This window comes from Nicotiana attenuata, unplaced genomic scaffold (genome assembly GCF_001879085.1).
Source record: "Nicotiana attenuata strain UT unplaced genomic scaffold, NIATTr2, whole genome shotgun sequence".
Taxonomy (NCBI): Eukaryota; Viridiplantae; Streptophyta; class Magnoliopsida; order Solanales; family Solanaceae; genus Nicotiana; species Nicotiana attenuata.
The window spans coordinates 8450-27472 of NW_017671662.1; the positions used below are offsets into that span (position 1 = coordinate 8450).

The following is a 19023-nucleotide window of genomic DNA, read 5'->3' on the forward strand; positions in this document are numbered from 1 at the left end:
GTTTCAATCTGAAATTCAGCCAAAATCAAGTCTAATCTTCACCAAAACACCCTCAAAATTGAGATATAAACTCCAAATAATATTCCCAATTGTTTGCAACAACACTCATTCCAAACAAATAATGGTTTTTGAAAACCCAAATTCGATTTCAAAGCTTCAAAGCTTTTTAATGGCTGTCAATGGTGGAGAGTCAAACACTTCAAAAATTTATTGATTGACAATTTCAATTTGAACACCAATTGTGCAACATGAAAGGAAATTGCTAAGTTAAAACGATTGAAATCCATTGATAAATTCCATTAAAACTCTATACAACAAGAAAGTAGGAGAGAGAGAGAGAGAGAGAGAGAGAGAGAGAGAGAGAGAGAGAGAGAGAGAGAGGCAAGTATAAAGAGAAAAGGAAATAATTGATATTCCTTATTCTATTCCTAATATAAAAGGATGCTCATTTAAAACTTATTTGTATATAATTGGTAAATTGTATAATTATATTGAAACTTGAGTAAGAAGGATAATAAGGTTTCAAATAGTACATAGTAAGGTAAATATCCTAATAACATATCCCGAGACCCTTTACCTTATTGTGGGCTCCGCTAGCCTAAAGAGAATATGATGCATCTACTACAATCAATATTAAAAAGGGAGAATGACACAGTTACCCACAAAAATAAAACTATTTATCCTTGTCTACACATTTGTTTTCCTACCCGTCAAACTAATTACATTTCCTACACATAGTAATTTTATGGGGAAGTTTTTCTCTTTTCTCCAATTCTTTTTTATTTCTATGCTTCTTTTCTTTTTTCCTTTTTTTCTTTCTTTTCTCCTTTTTTTTCTCGTTTTCTTCTTATTTTTTTCTTTATTCCTTTTTTAATTTCATTTAACTTCTTTTTTTGTGTTCTTTTTCTCTTCATAATCTAATTTTATTTACTATTTTCACTATTTTTATTATTCTTTTTTTATACAATAAGAAAAATAATTGATATTGTAAATATTTGTTCACCTTTTTCTAATATAACTAGTACATTTAAATTCAATTATCAAACTGAAATAATATCAGTTGTCACTTGATCTAATTCACTGAATATCACACTGACTGCAGCTAAGCACCATAAATTACATAATCAGATTCTAAGAATCAACACACGATTGACATGCAAACCTTGATCTCCTTCCCTACAAATATCATTACACACTCTACCATTAGCAGTAATACAACCAGTTATAGAGCAAGAAACATAATCTACAGCAACCAAATCTCCATATATACTAGTTAGAGTAAAAATGATAATAAAATATTGAAAAAAGCAATAAAAGTATAAGTAGCAAAAAAGACTTCTAGTACCATGCGATACCAATATGGTATATATGTATACCAACAACGGATATGATTTCTCTAGAATATTGCTACAACTATCTGCGACTATACTACTGTACCAAAACATTAAAGGACGCAATAAAAGTATGAGAAAATTACATGCTCGTATTGCAAGCTAAATATTCGCAAAACAACTTGCTCATTCCGTATACTAACAGGGTATATAGTTGTATGGGGTCATTCCAACAATTGCCTATAACTATAAAATTATTACATAATACACATAATTTATGTCCACCTGCACACAAAAATTCCAGCACTGCAAATCATGTTCATATAAATAATTTCATAATAGAATTCACTTAAAATGCAGCTAAAACAACCAAAACAATGTTCAAACTACCATATGATACCAACATGGCATATAACTATACCAACATGGTATACAGTTTTATTGGTTAATTCCCGGCAACTATATGACTATACTACTATTACATAACAAACATGCCTAAAGAGAAAAATAAAAAAATAGTGTACCACATATTAATATAATAAAGTATTTCAAGAAATTGTACTATATTACTATTATTAAAAGAAAATCAAATATTGTACCAATTAAATGCAGCTAATACAACCAAAAAATGATTCAACTAGCATATGATACTAATATAGTATATAGCTATACTAATAGTGTATATAGTTGGAATGAATTGTATACCAAAATGGTATATTTGTATACTATTTGGGTATACAATATAAAATTCGTCTTCTCTGGTTCAACTATATTTCAACCCAAATTTCTAAAATCTACTACAAAATCTCCACCAAATTGACTAAAACTTTAGCTACAACCTCCAATCAACTTTCCAAACAAACCCATACAGGATAGGATCAAAACAATTAAAAACTCAAACAAACCAAGTTATGAGTTTCAAGTTTCAAGATCCTTCAATGATGGATTTAATTTTCTCACAATAAAATCTTTGAAAATTAGCATTAATATCATAATCAAAGAACAACATCCAATAAATTCCAACAGCAAACACTTCAACACACATGAAAATTCAAATTTTAGTTAGACAGTACATATTATTTTTTGTTTTACTTTTAGGAGATAAAATAAATTATGGATAAAGAAAAGGGTAATGATAGCAAGAAAAAGGTACAATACTAACAACATACAAATGCTATATCTTTTGCGATCGAACTTCCGATTGAGCATTGTGATTTTTCATGGAGTAAAAGAGAAAAATTAATTTTGAAACTTCTTAAAAGTGTTTGCTGCAGCAGCGAGAATTGATGAGGAGATAAAAAAGGAAAGCTAATTATTTATTGGGTTGGGTGGGTAATTAGTTGTAATAGAATAGGTATTTGTGTAATTACTTTTAAAATGGGTAATTAGGGGTAATTTCTTTTGATTAGGTAGGTATATAGGGTAGTTTTCCCTATTAAAAAATGCGAAAGATACAAAAAAGATTGCGAACGTGAATACATAAACTCAAGACAGTGAAATATTTATCAGTTCAGTTACAAAAAATATAACCTTCCGTTCCATTTGGAACCAACATATGTAAAAAGAGTGCAAGGTCTAAAAAATACAAAATTGTAGCTTGTTAGTCCAACAATAAATCCCTAAGGTGTAAAAATATAATAAGGTAAAAGATGAGAAACCATTAAAACCTTCATGTGACAACAGATGTTGAGAAGCTGTTGATATTAGGAATGTTGCTATGAATTTCCCTTCCTATTCTCTTTAATGGAAATTTTCTTGACACGATAAATGTAGCAGTCATTCGTGCTTTATGCCAATCCAAGACAGGGAAATTGAGTCTTGCGAGGAGCAATGTGTGCAACTCAATTGCTTTCCGTTGAACAGAGATGACACGCAAGCTTGACTACTCCGTGCATCGATGCATCATTCTACAATTTAAGAAAGAGGTGTGAGGACACTAGACTAGGGAAATGACAAGCAATTTTATAATAGGAGAACGATCAAACAAAAAGTTCATTAAAGCATTTCTTACCAGATAGAGAATGTCAAAAGCTTTTCGGTAGCTTTCTAGAGAGTTTTCCACTTTGTCATTCCTGCAACAATCTCTTGTAAGTTTAGCAACTATAGCACATTAAAGTTTGCCAGCATACGCTACTTGGTCTAAGATAAGAGAAGGACAATTAGACAGTAAAATCAACATGACTAAAATGTCATACAGCTGTAAGTCTGGTCTTGTTCTCATGCTTTGAGAACATGAGAGGAGCAAACTTCATTATGCTTTGACTTCCGCACCATTTTTATTAGCTCTAGCCTCTATGCACAGAGAAGGGATTTTCACCATTTGCATTTGACATAGAAGATGGAAACTGGAAGCATTTATCAAGAAAAATAACATTTTGAGGATCTGTATTGTTAACCCAATATTAAGTATAGCTGAAACATGTCTACAATTTCTTAATGATACGGAGGTCAGTTCAGTGCACTTTCTATCACATGCCCTAAATGAAGTTGAAAAGCATAGTCAAACCAAAAGCCCCTAATGAATTACTCTTTATACTCTTTTTTTTTCTTTTTTGGAGTGACAAAGAAGAAACAACATTACAAAAAATTGTAATACAAAACTCTGGAAGAAGTTCGTGTCATAAGAAAATATCTTGGCAAACTATTAGGTCAAAGACTCTGGGAAAGTATATCTATTCGAACTTCAGCAGGCAATCAGTGGACAATCTCCTAATAATCACGAACTCTATAAAATCCACAAATCAACAATTTTCTCCTGTTTCCAAAATAGTGAAAAGTATAAATTGGGAGCTTATTGACCTATGAAAAGATTACAAGTAAGGATAAAACAACCCAATTCACCTGTAAACATATATTTTATTCTACATCAAGATGATTTCAAAATGGATATGCATGCAAAAGGACAATATCTTGGCTCAGTTAAGAAGTCATATTTTGCAATCAACCACCTTCAGATGCTAAATACATCACTTTGGAATCTTATCCATAATAGAACTACTACCATTGAAATCAAGGGAGGGATAGCCTAGGGGTAAAGATCCTCCACCTCCAAGTCCAACCATCAGGTTGGGGGGTTTAAGTTACCCAGAGAGCAAAATTGAATAAGTGCCACCCTTGGCTAATAGGTAGGGGTTTTGAAGAAGAATAATCTACTGTACACTGAATTACAAAAACATCAATAAGCAATATGATATTTTTGCTTTTCTTATGAAGGGGTATTTTATCAGTTCAGAATAGATTAGGCAAATCAGTCACTCCAATCAACTCTTGCTATCCCCACCCTACCTACGGCTACTTGGTACCCACCTTCACTCCTACTATTACACATATCCTCGTATCTATGGTAATCTTATAAGTCTGACTGAAAAAATCTGTGGCAAATTGTCCCCAGAACTTTAGTTAAATGGCAAAGGTAGTACAGCACGGATGCATGGCAGACGCAAGTTACAAGTTTGAATCCTGTCATGAATCAGGTCTGGTATTTAAGTGGAGAAGGATAAAATCTACCTCTTAGTAAAATGCAAGGGGAAAGCTTCGCAGTATACCCTCACTCTCTCCTACCCCAAACTAGTTAGGGAGGGAGCACTTCAACGGAGTAAGTCCTTCCTTTACCATTGAAAAATAAGTCATACAACAAGGAGTTGTCAACCATCTAACTAGAACTCTTCAAGATTTCAGAGAATAAAAAAGTGTGCCAGAGAGAACTGATGCTCACTAATGTATTTCTTCCGGTCGTCAATTCTTCTACTTCAGCTTTTATCCATTTAGAAAGTCGGGCTAACTGTTTGTAGTTGGAATAAACCTTTGTATGTCATCACCAACTCATTTCATCTTATTGTTAATGACTTGACAAATTTGAAGATATCTAAAATGGAAGCTTATCAAGGAAAGGTCAAAGCCTTATGACTGAAAAAGACTGCAAATTTAATTGATAGTGGAACACCATTCCTACTTCGATTTTGGGATGTGAGCACCTAATTTCTCTAATATGGTGTTACAACAATTATAATTACAATCAATAAGCTTGGATATCGTCACCAACTTGAGGTCATGAGGTGATTGCTCACACACATTCTCAAACTTTCTACTTCTCTCTCTAGCTTATTTAAGTGGTTTGAGGTATTGGCAACTGTATTAATTCTTTAAAGGAAAAAAAATGTACTCATTCTATGAGCAGTATAATGTTGCCTGTTCTCTGATATCTCTGTTAGTTTTGTTCGAATTTGATGAATAAGCAGACATGATGAGTGAGATACTTACAGAAAACCCACAGATATTCTTGATTCATAGTCCAAGCCATCAGACATTCCCAAATCTCCAATGTGGTCACCAAGAAGTAGCACATTGGTTCTCTTCTTTAATGAAGATTTCTCATCACCTAGTCCATTCAGGTCACCGCAGTGATCGTGAAGTGGTGCGGCCATGTCAAGTGCATGCTCATTCTTGTTGAGTACATGGATTGTCTTACCTGCAGGAATCAGTTAGTGTTCTTAATTAAAGAAGGGGAAAAAAGGATAAAATGACCAACAATACAAGAAATATTCGTGCAATTTACTTTGCTTGATATGCCTCCCTGTTCCAGTATAAACCAAATATGTGTAAAAGCTTAGTGTATCTAGCAGTAACTACACTAGGATCAAGATGTTCAGCAGTGATCAGATATTAATCACTTCATTAGTTCATTACAGCGCTTGAACTCCACTCCTAAACTAATCTATACTACATAGAAGAGCCTTAATTATGTAGTCTTTTAGTGTTCATGTGTTTTCATGATTCAGATTTCCATACTTACATAACCCTTATAAATGTCCAAAATTATGGAGGACAAACTCGTATTTATTGGGAAAAAATTCAAATTCAAAAACATCATAAAAGAACTCGTCCTTATTTGTTCCAACCAATCAAATCAGTCAATCAACTAGGCCTTTATGTACCAATCTACTTGGGGTCGCTGATTTGAATCCTTTGTATAGTGATAGTCCGTTGTATTTGGACATATTTCATTGTGATATTAGTAAGTAATGTGTTTTTAGGCAAATTAGGAGCTCTCTCAAACTAGTGACTCTCTAAATATACACTTACCCCTACCAAGTGTAACAATAGCAAATTCTTAATTACAGCTAATATCTCCTTTATCTATTTGATTGGAAAAAAATATAATAAATGGTTTAAGTTTATTTGTCGGCAAAATTATGTTTTAATAGTTGTACGTACAAAATAAACTAAAGATAGTGTTGAAGTAATCCAGAATAAGAATAGGGACTATCTTCCCTTTTTCATTTCTTAAAAGCTCTGGTATCTACCCTCCCCAGACCCCACTTGTGGGATTTCACTGGGTTAGTTGTTGTTGTAAAAAGTCTGGTATCTAGGCTAACTCGTGCACACCTCCACTAATCCACTAGGTTACCTGCTACTTCCTACCAGCACGAGTGTAGAACAACTCTATCTACCATGGTTTAGTCAGATGGAACTATCAAATAATTGTCAGTATAGATTTTGTAATAATTTAGCTATTTAATATTTTAATCTTATTAAATTAATATATTAAAAATGTGAGGACGCAACAAATAATTTTTTTTTCTTAAAGAGAGTACTATACTACCCTTATCCCAATTTTATGACACAATTACTGCACTTTTCTTGACGAAGAGTTAAAATATTTCTTTAAATATTTTAAATCTTCAAGAAGGTCGGTCGGTAGTACTTTATTTAGAAAGTTCTATTTTTAAAAGATATCCATGTATCCCAAAATCCAAAAATTAGACTGTTTGACCCGCATTTTTTTTGATAACCATGGCATTTGTTTTGAGTCAAAACAGTATAAGTAATATTTTGAACTACAAATTTTTATACTTCAATGTCTCTTAAAGATTAAAAGGAGCTATTTTTTACAAGTAAACTCAGATGTTTCAAGATATTTTACTAAACATAAATGACAAAGGTATTTTTCATTCTATATTACTACAAGCGTGTTACTTTTAAATAGTGAATTTAACTTATATAGACCAATTTTATATTTATTTTTTTGATAAGGTCTTATATACACCAACAATGTTAAAAAATGACTAATTGATCCAGTAACAACTAACTACCCTCTTTTTTAAGCTACTAACCACACTACAGAAAATCGCCTGTGGTTGGTAATTAAATAACCTGATAGCTTAAATTCTTTATATTCTTTATATTGTCAGAATATAAGAAAATAAAACTCTTTATCTACTTGTTCCTCCAAGGAGGCATAAGTAGAGCAGCTTATGCCTCCATTGAAGCTTAAACTTACAACCTGAAAGGCAATTCCCAAACTTTGAGGAATAGCTAAAATTTGGTAGCGCATGCAGATTTATTATGAATCAAACCATCAGTGGAAACTGCTTAAAGCACTTTTTAAAGTAAGCGAAAAGAACACCTCTAAAGGCGATACGTAATACCTTTAAATGACTGTAGGCGACCATTTTCGTCAAACACCATCCTGTTGGAGACAATTCTAACGTTCTTGAAAGATCTATGAACTTTCTGCTTCAGCACCTGCCAAATCAAGAAGATGAGGGACATTGTATCTAAAGCCAAATTGGACAAATGTGACACAATCGCATCCACCTGTTATGCATCAAGACCACTGACAAGCCTGAAGAACTAACCTCCTCTATTATGTCAGCTAAACCTGCAGAGAATATAAGAACAGGGACACCTTTTTCCTGCATATCAAACAGATCCGACTCATTATGAAGCAATCATAGGAAAGAGTAGAAGGTCAAAAGGAAACTCTTCTGAGAAGAGCTATTCTTGGATAAATTGACTAATAACTTTGGCATCAGCATTCAACTTTTTTTTTCTCTAAAACAATATTTGAACTGTGGTTAAGCCTGATATTCTAGGACTTTCAAAGGTCGAAAAACAAAAAACAAAAGCAGAAAGTAAAGAGAAATAATCTAAGCATTTCCTATAAGGTTCTTAACATCTTAGATAGGTCCTATATCTATACTTTAGCTCTTCGTTGAACTAAACCATCAGCTTTCTTTCTAACAGAAATTTCAAATCACACGAGAAAATCCCAATGGATCATACATGTTGCATTGACATTCATCAAACATCATCTCAAGAAGTCTCAGAAAACAACAGCTGATGGTGGCAATACTGTACCTCTAAAAGTTCAAAAAGTTCAGTTACACCATCTCGGAATGCAATTGTGGCTTTAGCCACGGAATTTTGAATTGCATTGTATGTAAGGCCTCCTTCAATGAGAAGAGCATGTGTTTTTTCCCACCTGCAGAAAATAAATTGGACATTAACACATAGGCCATGGTACTACAATCCTTTGAAATTCACCAATTCACATTCACCAATTTGAATTGCATTAACACATAGGCCATGGTACTCGTACAATCTACAAGAATATAAATATTATCCATGAAACTTCAAATTTACGTATTTCACATTTCACTTGTCATAAACTCAAGGAAATGCTATATATCAGATGAGTCTGAACCCGATTATAGCAGTACAAAATCATAACACATACCACTCTACCATGAGCTTGGCTTTCTCATCAAGGGGAATAGCCGGATCAAATTCTAAGGGATGATAGTAATCATATAACTTCTGCCTCTTGACGTTGTACTCAGGATCCTCCTGCTGTAAAAGATTATGACTGCCTACAAAATTTGTTTTCTTGAGAAGTCATTCACTTGTGACCTAAGCCCTAAGGAGCATATATCGAAGTGTATGATATTGAATATGCAGTCTGTTCCAGCCAAGCTATCATAATAGGACAATGTTGTATGAAGTGGATAACATACTTTGGCCTCGACAACCATCGATCCAGTATTTTGTCAATGTGGCATCGAAATCTGCAATTACCTAGGATGTTGAAATAGTTTAGTACATAAAAGGAAAAAGCAATTAGAACAAGGTGAAATATGCATGGGTATGTGTGCACACACATGTTTGAGACTGTATCTAAGAGAAGTAATTTCTATTAACAAATGCTCATGGTTCTGGACTTAGGTCATACAAAACACGGAGCCGACTGTTACAGCGTCCTGCCATACCATATGGAACTGACAAGTAGATTCTGCATAAGATTCAACATCCATAATTTGATTTTAAAACAGCGCACAAGAAAAGATTGATATAGCACTAGGCTGGAATAACCAGGACTAATAATTGTATGTCCTGCACCCTAACTCGTCCTCGTGTTTCTCATCTCCATTCTATTAAAGTTACCTATATAACTATCCGCTCCTACTTGGATCTAGACAGACCATTACCAAGATCAAGTCGACAAACAGTATCAGTTCAAACTCAAGACCATAGAAGTGCTTACTTTGATATAAGATCTGACCTCCGCTTTCCAGATGCAATTAAGCAAGCACGCCCAGGAAGTACCAGAGGCAATGAGCTCAGCACATGTAGCCCTTAATTAACCAAATCTTAAATAATTTTGACCACTTAAAAGAAGTTAAAAATCAGATAGAAACTTTGGGAAAGCTGGTTATAGTTGATCCTCAATAACAGAACTTTTCAGGAAGCATGCCATGATTTATACAAATCCAGCCTATTATAGTTCACTTCTAAAAGTATATCCTGCTTGCAAGCAACCAATACTTCAGATGCGCACTTTCATTGTAGTTTATATAAGGGCCTAGAGATTGGTATATGTCGGTAAAGGCTCAACCAACCACTTAAAATTTCACCTTATCACAAATTCAACATCACAGCCAAGAAGCAGGAGAATGTCATCCTCACACGCAAGATAAAGAATAAAGCTTTAACTGTGAAAATAATAAGTTATTGAGGAAGTTCTAAACATAAACCCAAGACTAACACCAATGCTCCATAGATAACAACTTTCTTCAAGGGGAAACATTTTATCATACAAGTTATAAAAAAGTACATTGATCAGATTAACAAGCAATACAGCAATGTCTTAAATTCAGACATCGTTGTATTTGTACTTTTACTCCCTGAACGATCGACAAATTCTGATTTTGGTCATTGTTTTATCTGGTTAGACACATTTAACCTTCAATTAATCGAAATGTGCAGTATTAATCCTTCTGCTAGTGAATCTTCACAAATTCGACAAATGACTGACTGTTAAACTATTTAATTTAACCATGCATTATGTAAAATTTATATTGTTACTCTATATTAGAAGGTAATATTGGTCTAAATATAACATATTTACTATGTAAAAGGAGCGAAAACACACACCTTAACTAATTCAATGTTAAATATGAAAAGTGAAATATAACAAGGACCAAAATCAGAATTTACCCATAACTAAAGGACCCAAAAGTGCAATTATACCCAAAGAAATGATACTACCTCTGTAACACGAAGTTTAAGAAATTAAGACTTTTGAAGCTTCTGGTATAAAACAAGGCATAGATATTTATGTGATTATAAATTATCTCATTAAGTGTAAAATGATAATTTTAAAGTTAATTTATTTCTAAATACAATTTTCTTTTACAGACTTGAAAGTGTAATACTTAATGAATACATATACTCAAAAAAATAAAAATCCAACTAAATAAGTAATGTGAACAAACACATGTAATGAATGACGTTTCGGACTGAAGCTGAATCATTGCATTGTTCTCAATCAAAATTCATCACCCAACAAAATTAAAAAAAAAAACGAAACAAACCTGGAGCTTTGCAGGACCGGCAAGGCGAATTGCAGAAATTTTCTTTTGCAACAAATTAGGATTATCCACTACAACTAAATGTGACTCTGAGCCATTAACAACTACTTGCTCCATTTGTGCCTGATTTTTACCACTCTGGCTGCAACACCACACTCTGTTTAAGTAAAATGGGTCATCAATTTTAAGAAAAAATTGGTTATATGCATTTCGTATGTTTAACATTGTAGTGATAAAATTAATGTGAATGTAAAAAAAATTACCTGAAATTGAAGCGAAAAGAGAAGAGGCGAGGAAAAGGGTTATAATAAATGGGGAGAATGTGATTATAATGATGAAGCCGATAACCCATAGGGAGAAAAAAGAGTGACTGAGAAGTTCGGTCTGTAATACTAGAGTTGTAGTACTAGCTTTTCGTAGAATGCCTTTTATGCCACTCTTTTTTAATCTTTTTTGTCAATTAGTTTGTTTTGGGATGATTGGACAAGAGGAAGGAGAAAAATAAAAGGAAATATTAAAAAAAAAATTGGGATTAAAATGAGCCGCAAGACAATTCTTAGTGCTAAACATTAAGATTAGAGATTATTAATTAGTCTCAAAGCTTCAGCTGTTAGTAAATAAGAGTGTTGTAAGGGCTCGATTTGACCCTAACTATCAACGGATGGCAAAATTAGGCGGCAAAATTTAGACTTTTTTTCCTTTTAAATTTAAAAAACCTCCTCAAACCAATATAGAAAACCTTTAGAGTTAGGGGTAAAATTAGGATAAAAAATAACAATGAGAATGTTTATGAGACAATAAATTAACGAAAGATATTTATAAGACAAATTGAATACGGCATGGGCACCTTTAGATCTTTCCCCCTTTTTTTCGTTTATTTTGGGTTTAATTTTTTGTTTGTTTGTTATTGATGGCACCAAAAGAGGGGGGGGGGGGGGGACCAAGGGAAAAGCGTCAAATATGCCCATTATTATTAGAAATGAATCATAGTTACCCTCTGTTATATTTTCAGTATAAAAGTACCCGACGTTAATCTAATGGTTCAAATATACCCCTCTTCTACAACCTATCTTACCCCTTCCTTCACCATCACCACCATTTTCACCACCTTCAACTCTCGGCCATACATACATCCATACAATAAGCATAAGAAATCAACAATTCGAGCTTACGGACTCCAAAAACGATATCAAATTCCTAGAGCAAAATACCACCAGAACTATGCAAAACAAAACAAACCCAAAATAAAAGATCACTAAGTATCAGAATTGGACAACTCTATTGTAAAACTCCTGAAATGGTATCTATTTTTGTAGAAAATACAACTAGAATTATGCAATAGAAACCCAAAAAAACAGAAAATTTACAGCTCATAAGTTGACACCTCCATCATAAAATTCCTAAGACGGTACTGTTTGATTCAAAAGATATTGGAACCTTTTTGAACAAATCAATCAAAGAGAATGAAGGAGTAAATCTTAGTTAAACATAATAAATTCCAGATTAGTAAATTAATTGGGAAAAACGATACATAAGATGAAATAGAGGTAACCAATCTTATTGAAATCTCCACAATGAATCTCATTAATCAATGAATGAAACCATTTTACATGTTCTCTTGGAGATTGCTTCGTTCTTCCTTTAACCATGGAGATTACAAATGAGAGAAAAAGAGAGAGAAAGAGAGAACCCCCAGCCCCCTGCATTGAAAGACTCAGTCCCTATATATAGTTGTGGAACCCTCGCTATGGGTCAATACAGATTTGCACAACGTCCACTTTCGTCGTTCCCTTAGTGTCGTTCTTTGTCATGGTGGGCGTTATGAGTCTAGGGTTTTGGAGCAAATCATGTCGTCTTTCACTATCCCGTCACTTGGACGAGGTCTTGGTCAAGCTGACTGCAGCGATCAGATTTTGACCAATACAATTAGTCCCTCTGTCTACCAGGGTCGTCTTTTGTCGGGCCTAGTAGGCGGATTATGATTATTATGTATCTAAGAGAAATCTGACCACCTATCCCTTGGGTATGGTCTTTAGATTCTGGAAATGCGACGGCGTCTTTTCGATATCCTCGAACCATTTCGGTTGTTTTGGAACCTGAACATCGTTTGTCTTGAAGCGTTGTTTATGGTTACCTGCCATTATGACATACGTTCCTAGGGAGTTGAACCGTTTCATGCCCTATCAACCTCAATTGGCGACTCTTGGATTTCGTGCTTGGAAAATTTGTGTCTCTTATAAATAGGACTGCACCATTCGATTTGACCCATTCTTTGCCTTTGCCTAAGAAAACTTTGCGAATCCTCTTTCCTCCCGATACTTCGGATTTTTGATTTCCTTTAGTTGGCCAGGAATTTTCGTCTTTCCTTTTCTTTATCCTTTTGATTTATCAAATTGATTCAAATGGCTGGCAATTCTTCTCACGCTGACCTTTCTGCCCCACTCCGGTGCCGGAAAATGATGTTCTAGCCACTGGAGGAGCAGAAGTGGTAGAAGATGAGGAGGTCCCGTCGGTGGCTGAGATCTTGCCTCGCCCTGGAAAAGCGTGGAGCGATTTTCACAGCCCCACCGGGGAGGAGCCGGAACCTGCTCCGTCCGTCATAACTGAGGAGGGGATCGTAGAATTGAAGGCTAGGTGGGGGATTCCTCGCCACGTTGAAATATTACCGGCGGTGGGGGATGACATAGTCCATTTTGACCGCCCGGGGTATTGCGCGTTCTACGCCTACCCCTTTATTGTCGGATACACGCTTCCTCTCCCTCTCTTGGTGGTAGATTTTTGCCGCTTTTACGAGGTATGCCCAGCGCAACTTTCGTCGTACCTGTACAAATAGTTCCTCATGCTACTCAAGTTTGTGGAGCTTGCTGGTCGTGAGATCACTTTGAGGCATATGCTCAATATTTTCGCCCCTCAACTCATTCGTGGCACGATGATTCATATGTGTCACCGAGGGACGAAGAGTCTGGTGGTGAAGATGGACGATAGAGCCAACCGTCACTTCTACGAGAATTACTTTTATGTGCGGACCGAACACCTTGTGGCGGATCCTACGGGATTCCCTGAGAAATGGAACTTCGCCCGTAAGTTTATATGCCTTTTGTCGGGATAATGTTTGCCCCCCCTTTTTGTAATACTAAACTGTGTTTTTACAGCCGCGAAGCTGCCTCCTGCACCTGTTGATGGTATCCGCGAGTGGGTGGGCGCCATCCTTCCTCATACGGCGGGTGTCCGTACATGGTCGTCTTTCTATGAGAAGTATGGACGCAAGCCCCTTACTGGTGAGTAATATTGTCTTTGTTCGCTATTCCTTCTCTTTCCCTTTTTACTTGGTTTCTTATGTGATGTTTGTCGATGCCGGGAAGAGTGCGGAGAGCGAGCGCTCCTTCATTAGCTTTTTGTCAACCTGCCTCGTCCGCTCGTCCTGCTTTGGCATCTACTACCCGGCCTTCATCGAGGGCCGCTTCAGTCGAATCTACGGCTACGCCCGTACGCGCGGAGGTCACCCCTCGACCTGAGAGGTCAGCCCTTGTCACCTCCCTGGTGAGGGAATCTTCCCGTGCCGAGGAAAGAGAGGAGCCATCAAAGAGGCGGCGAGTGGAGTTCGAAACGGCTCCTTTAGCTGTGAGTATATTTAGAGGAAGACCTTCCCTTGACGGGATTTGAGGCGGGAGTCGATGTCGTTCTGCCTATAGAGGCGGTGCCAGTTACCGTGTCCGACCCATCGACGGAAGTTCCCGCCGCTGTGGTCAATCTACCACCGGCCGTGGCGGGGGGTCAGATTTCTGAGGCCGCTGCTACTACTTTGGACGGACCTTTGTCCTCGATACCTGGTCGTGCTTCTTCCTCGGCCACAGAAAGGGGAAAGGGTATCGTGGTCGACGACCACGAATCCGAGTCTGATCTTGATCCTGATGATGTTAGGATGTTTGAGGAGGGTCTTACCCGTTTGGTGGTTCAGGTGGGAAGGTCGTCCCATATTCTAGAGATTCCGTCAGATATCAACCTTTTGGAGATACGGAGGACCTGGTGCCGCAGTTTGACCTCTTGTGCTCCGTCGCCGAGAGTGAGGCTCTTCAGAACGTTCCCGATATCGATTTGATGCACGAAGTGGCCACTATGGGCTTGAGGGTACGTTTCACTTTCCTTTTATGTTCCTTTCATTTTTCTTGCCGGCCTGGCCTTAGCATGTTTTTTCATTTTCCAGACATACCTGGTGGAGATTGAGAGTGCTCGCAGAGCTAATACTCGGGCCAAGATTTTCCTGAGGATGCTGGGGAAATATCGGCGCTATCGCGATAAGTGCCATGAGATGCACGAGCGGCTGAGGGTGAACCCTGATGCTCGATCCCTCGGTGAGGAGCTGGAGAAGAGGGACCGGCAACTGATGGAGGCTATCCGCAGGAGTAGTGTACTCGAGGAGCAACTTCGTGCCAAGGATGAAGAGCTTGAGCTGGGCAAAGGGGTTGCTGCAGAGTGCGAACATCTTCAGGAGAAGTTGAGGTCTATGCAATCAGAGATGGATCAGAACTTTATCAGGGTCGAGGCGATGAGCTCGGAGTGGATGGGGAAGTTGACCGAGTTGGAGAGAAAAGTTGCCGGTTTGGAAAATATCGAGAGTGCTTGGTACATCGGGCTTTGGCGTAGGGCTGTGGCACTAGAGAACACCATCCGCGTCCTCCAATTCGAGCAGGAATCGGAGAGGGCGATGGCCACGTTGAGGGAAGCGAGGCTTGAGGAGCGCATTGGCAAGATCGACCGAGAGGCATCGACCCTAGGGGACCGGGTCGCTGCTCTTGAGGCCGAAAAGGAGCAACTGTTGGCTCAAGTCGAATCCTCCTCCGCCGCTGCTCCTCGTCATTTGCACGAGCTTTGGGTTCATGCTGAAGCCCAGCGTGACATCTACAAGAGTTTGTGGGAGGTGGGCAAAGTTACTGAGGCCGCATATGATGGAGCACGGGAGTAGGCACGAGAGGCTCGTGTAAACTGTGGATATGACTCTACAATGCCGGAAGCTGATGAGGGTGCGGGTAATGAGGGAGGATCTCCTAGAGATGGTGCCGTGAGAAAGAATTGCTACCTTTTTTTATTATTGTTTGTTGTTCTTTTCTTGGACTCCGTTGATTTTAGCTGTAGGTAATTTGTGGTTGTTTGCGCAGTAGCTTTGTATGAAGAGGATTTTTCATTGTTACACGCCTTCTGTACTCCTTTTCCTGTTCCGCTCTTCGTAATTTTGATGCAAAGTAGATTTCTGCATGCTGACCTCCCGCTTCTTAGGGGACTTCAAGGTCGCTCGGTTTGAGTAGAGCCTTGATGACGACTTTAGCTGACGGGACGTTGTTTTTCACCTCGTATCGAGGTGCTAATCTATCCACGTCCGAATGGTATCGGATTCTCTTTCTAATAGTGTCCTTAGTCGTAGGGATTTTATTTTCGAGCTTATATCGAAGTATCATCCCGTCGCAAGTCCCAGCTATCTTCGGCGATAGCTTTCGGTCTTAGGGGTATTTTTTCGAATTCTCGTCAAAATGTTGATCTGTCGTTGTTCGATCGAGGTTGAACTCTTCTTTTGACGGAGGCCTTGGTCTTAAGGTTATCTCGATCTTTCATCAAAATATTAACCCGTCGTTATTCGATCGAGGTCGAACTCGTCCTTTTTGGTGGAGCCCTTGGCCTTAAGGGTGTTATTTCGATCTTTCGTCGAAATATTAACCCGTCGTTATTCGATCGAGGTCGAACTCTTCTTTTTGGCGGACGCCCTTGGCCTTAAGGGGGTTATTTCGATCTTTCGTCGAAATACTTAACCGTTGTTGTTCAATCGAGGTCGAGCTCTTCTTTTGGCGGAGGCCCTTGGCCTTAAGGGTGTTATTTCGATCTTTCGTCGAAATATTAATCCGTCGTTATTCGATCGAGGTCGAACTCTTCTTTTTGGCGGAGGCCCTTGGCCTTAAGGGTGTTGTTTTGATCTTTCTTCGAAATATTAACCCGTCGTTATTCAATCGAGGTTGAACTCTTCTTTTTGGCGGAGGCCCTTGGCCTTAAGGGTGTTATTTCGATCTTTCGTCGAAATATTTACCCGTCGTTGTTTGATCGATGTCGAATCCGTATCTTTGATGATGGCTTTAGCCATTGGGGTGTTACTTTCGAGCTGGTGCCGAAGTAATATCCCGTCGCAGTTCGAGTAAAGTCGGACTCATATCTCTGTCGATGGCCTTGGCCATTGGGATGATTCTTTCGAGCTGGGTCAAAGTAGTATCCCGTCATAGTTCGAGTGAATTCGAACTCGTTTCTTCGTCGATGGCCTTAGCCATTGGGATGTTACTTTCGAGCTGGCGTCGAAGTAGTATCCTGTCATAGTTCGAGTGAAGTCGAACTCGTTTCTTCATCGATGGCCTTAGCCATTGGGATGTTACTTTCGAGCTGGCGTCGAAGTAGTATCCCGTCGTATGGGTGGCCCTCTATTCCGTTTGCTGGAGTATCGTGGATACTAGTTTCATTCATACATTGGAGATTTGTTGGAGTATCGTGGATGCTAGTTTCATTCATACATTGGAGATTTGATTATATTCTTGCAGGAAACACGTGTTGACTTTGTACATACGGTGGAGATTTGGCTATCTATATCCAGTTCCTTCATTACTCGGCCTGGAGATCATGTCGACGGGCGGGGTGGTGAACAACACTTCGGACCTTGAGACGTCTCCCTTGCCGCCTCATTAAGAACCTCACCGAGAAAACCTGATTGGGACAAAACCCGGGTGAGGGAAAAAGAGTACGACTTAGGAGGCGCCTCTTTTCAGAAGTGGAAGTATTTGAGATGGGCGACATTTTTCAAAAAACTCGGTTGTTTTCTTTCCGACAAACTGAGGTCCGTTGTTATAGCTGATTTCTTTGGGAATGCCGAAGCGGCATATTATATTTTTCCGTATGAACGCGATAACTTCTTGCTCACGTATTTGAGTGTATGCACATGCTTCCACTCACTTAGAAAGATAGTTAAAATCAAAAGGGAGCGTACCTTACCTCGCCCTGCTGGAAGGGGTCCGACAATATCTATCCCCCACTTTATGAATGGCCACGATGAAGTGACGGAGTGCAGCAGTTCTCTTGCTTGGTGTATCATAGGTGGGTATTTTTGACACTGCTCACATTTCTTGACGTAATCTACGGCTTCTTTTTTTATGGTGGGCCAGTAGTATCCTGCATGAATGAGGCATATGACGAGGGCACGGTTTCCTGCATGAGCGCCGTAGTGCCCCTCGTGTACTTCTTCTAGTACCCGCCTTGTACCTCGACCTGGTCTATCGAGGAATGGAGCAGGGTGACTACGTTTTCTTTGTTGATATTTCTGGTGGCGGCCGCTAGCTTGGCGAGACCATCTGCTTCGGCATTCTGCGCCCTTGGTATCTGGTCGAGGCGGCATTCGTTGAATTCTGGTAGCAGTATGTGAATTTCTGACTGGTACTTTTGTAGTCTCTGTTCTTTGATTTGGAAAGTCCCAGTGACTTGATTCACCACGAGTTGGGAGTCGCAATGTAGGACGAATCGTCGAGCGCCATATTTGAGGGCTAATTTCAACCCTGCACCCACAACTTCATACTTGGCCTCGTCGTTAGTCATCTCGGGGCACCGTGTGGATTGGCGAATCACTCCGCCTATAGGGACTTCGAAGACGAGTCCCAGTCTGTTTAATTTTGCCGGCGGCGGGGAGCGTGATATCGGAGAGCAGGAAACGTTGCTGCTTATCACGCACTCGTTTCATACATATTGGAGTTTTCCCGTCTAACCTTTTCGTTCTCTGGTTCTGAGATGCCGTTGGTGGATGGGACGATGAATTGCGCTTTGACCTCGGGGGGTGGGGGGGTTCCTTCTCGTCGGCCTGATCTTTAAGTCCCCAGGTAGGCTTTCTTGAGACGCCTTTTTAGTGAGGGAGAGGAAGTATCATTCGAAGGGTATTACTTCCGAGACGTAGGGTTTGTCTGGTGGACTATATTTCGGTGGTTCCGTAATAATTTCCCATTCTTCAGTTGGGATGTTTCCTTGCT

At 38.5% G+C, this 19023-nt stretch overlaps 1 protein-coding gene across 2 annotated transcripts; it reads right to left on the reverse strand.

The window, feature by feature from the left end:
• Positions 1 to 2794: 2794 nt before the first annotated feature.
• On the reverse strand, positions 2795 to 11400 carry LOC109209556 (cytosolic 5'-nucleotidase 3). Of its 2 annotated transcripts, none has more exons than XM_019372852.1 (10): positions 11245 to 11400; positions 10985 to 11123; positions 9128 to 9188; positions 8851 to 8983; positions 8472 to 8595; positions 7970 to 8026; positions 7760 to 7856; positions 5592 to 5799; positions 3343 to 3403; positions 2795 to 3238 (listed from the first exon to the last, which is right to left on the reverse strand). In XM_019372852.1, the coding sequence occupies exons 1-10, from the start codon at positions 11331 to 11333 to the stop codon at positions 3173 to 3175; spliced, it is 1035 nt and encodes a 344-aa protein (XP_019228397.1). In that variant the 5' UTR covers positions 11334 to 11400; the 3' UTR covers positions 2795 to 3172. The 2 variants fall into 2 exon arrangements, with proteins under 2 accessions (XP_019228397.1, XP_019228396.1); XM_019372851.1 differs by having other exon boundaries at positions 10985 to 11138; positions 11245 to 11399.
• Between the last annotated feature and the right edge of the window lie 7623 nt (positions 11401 to 19023).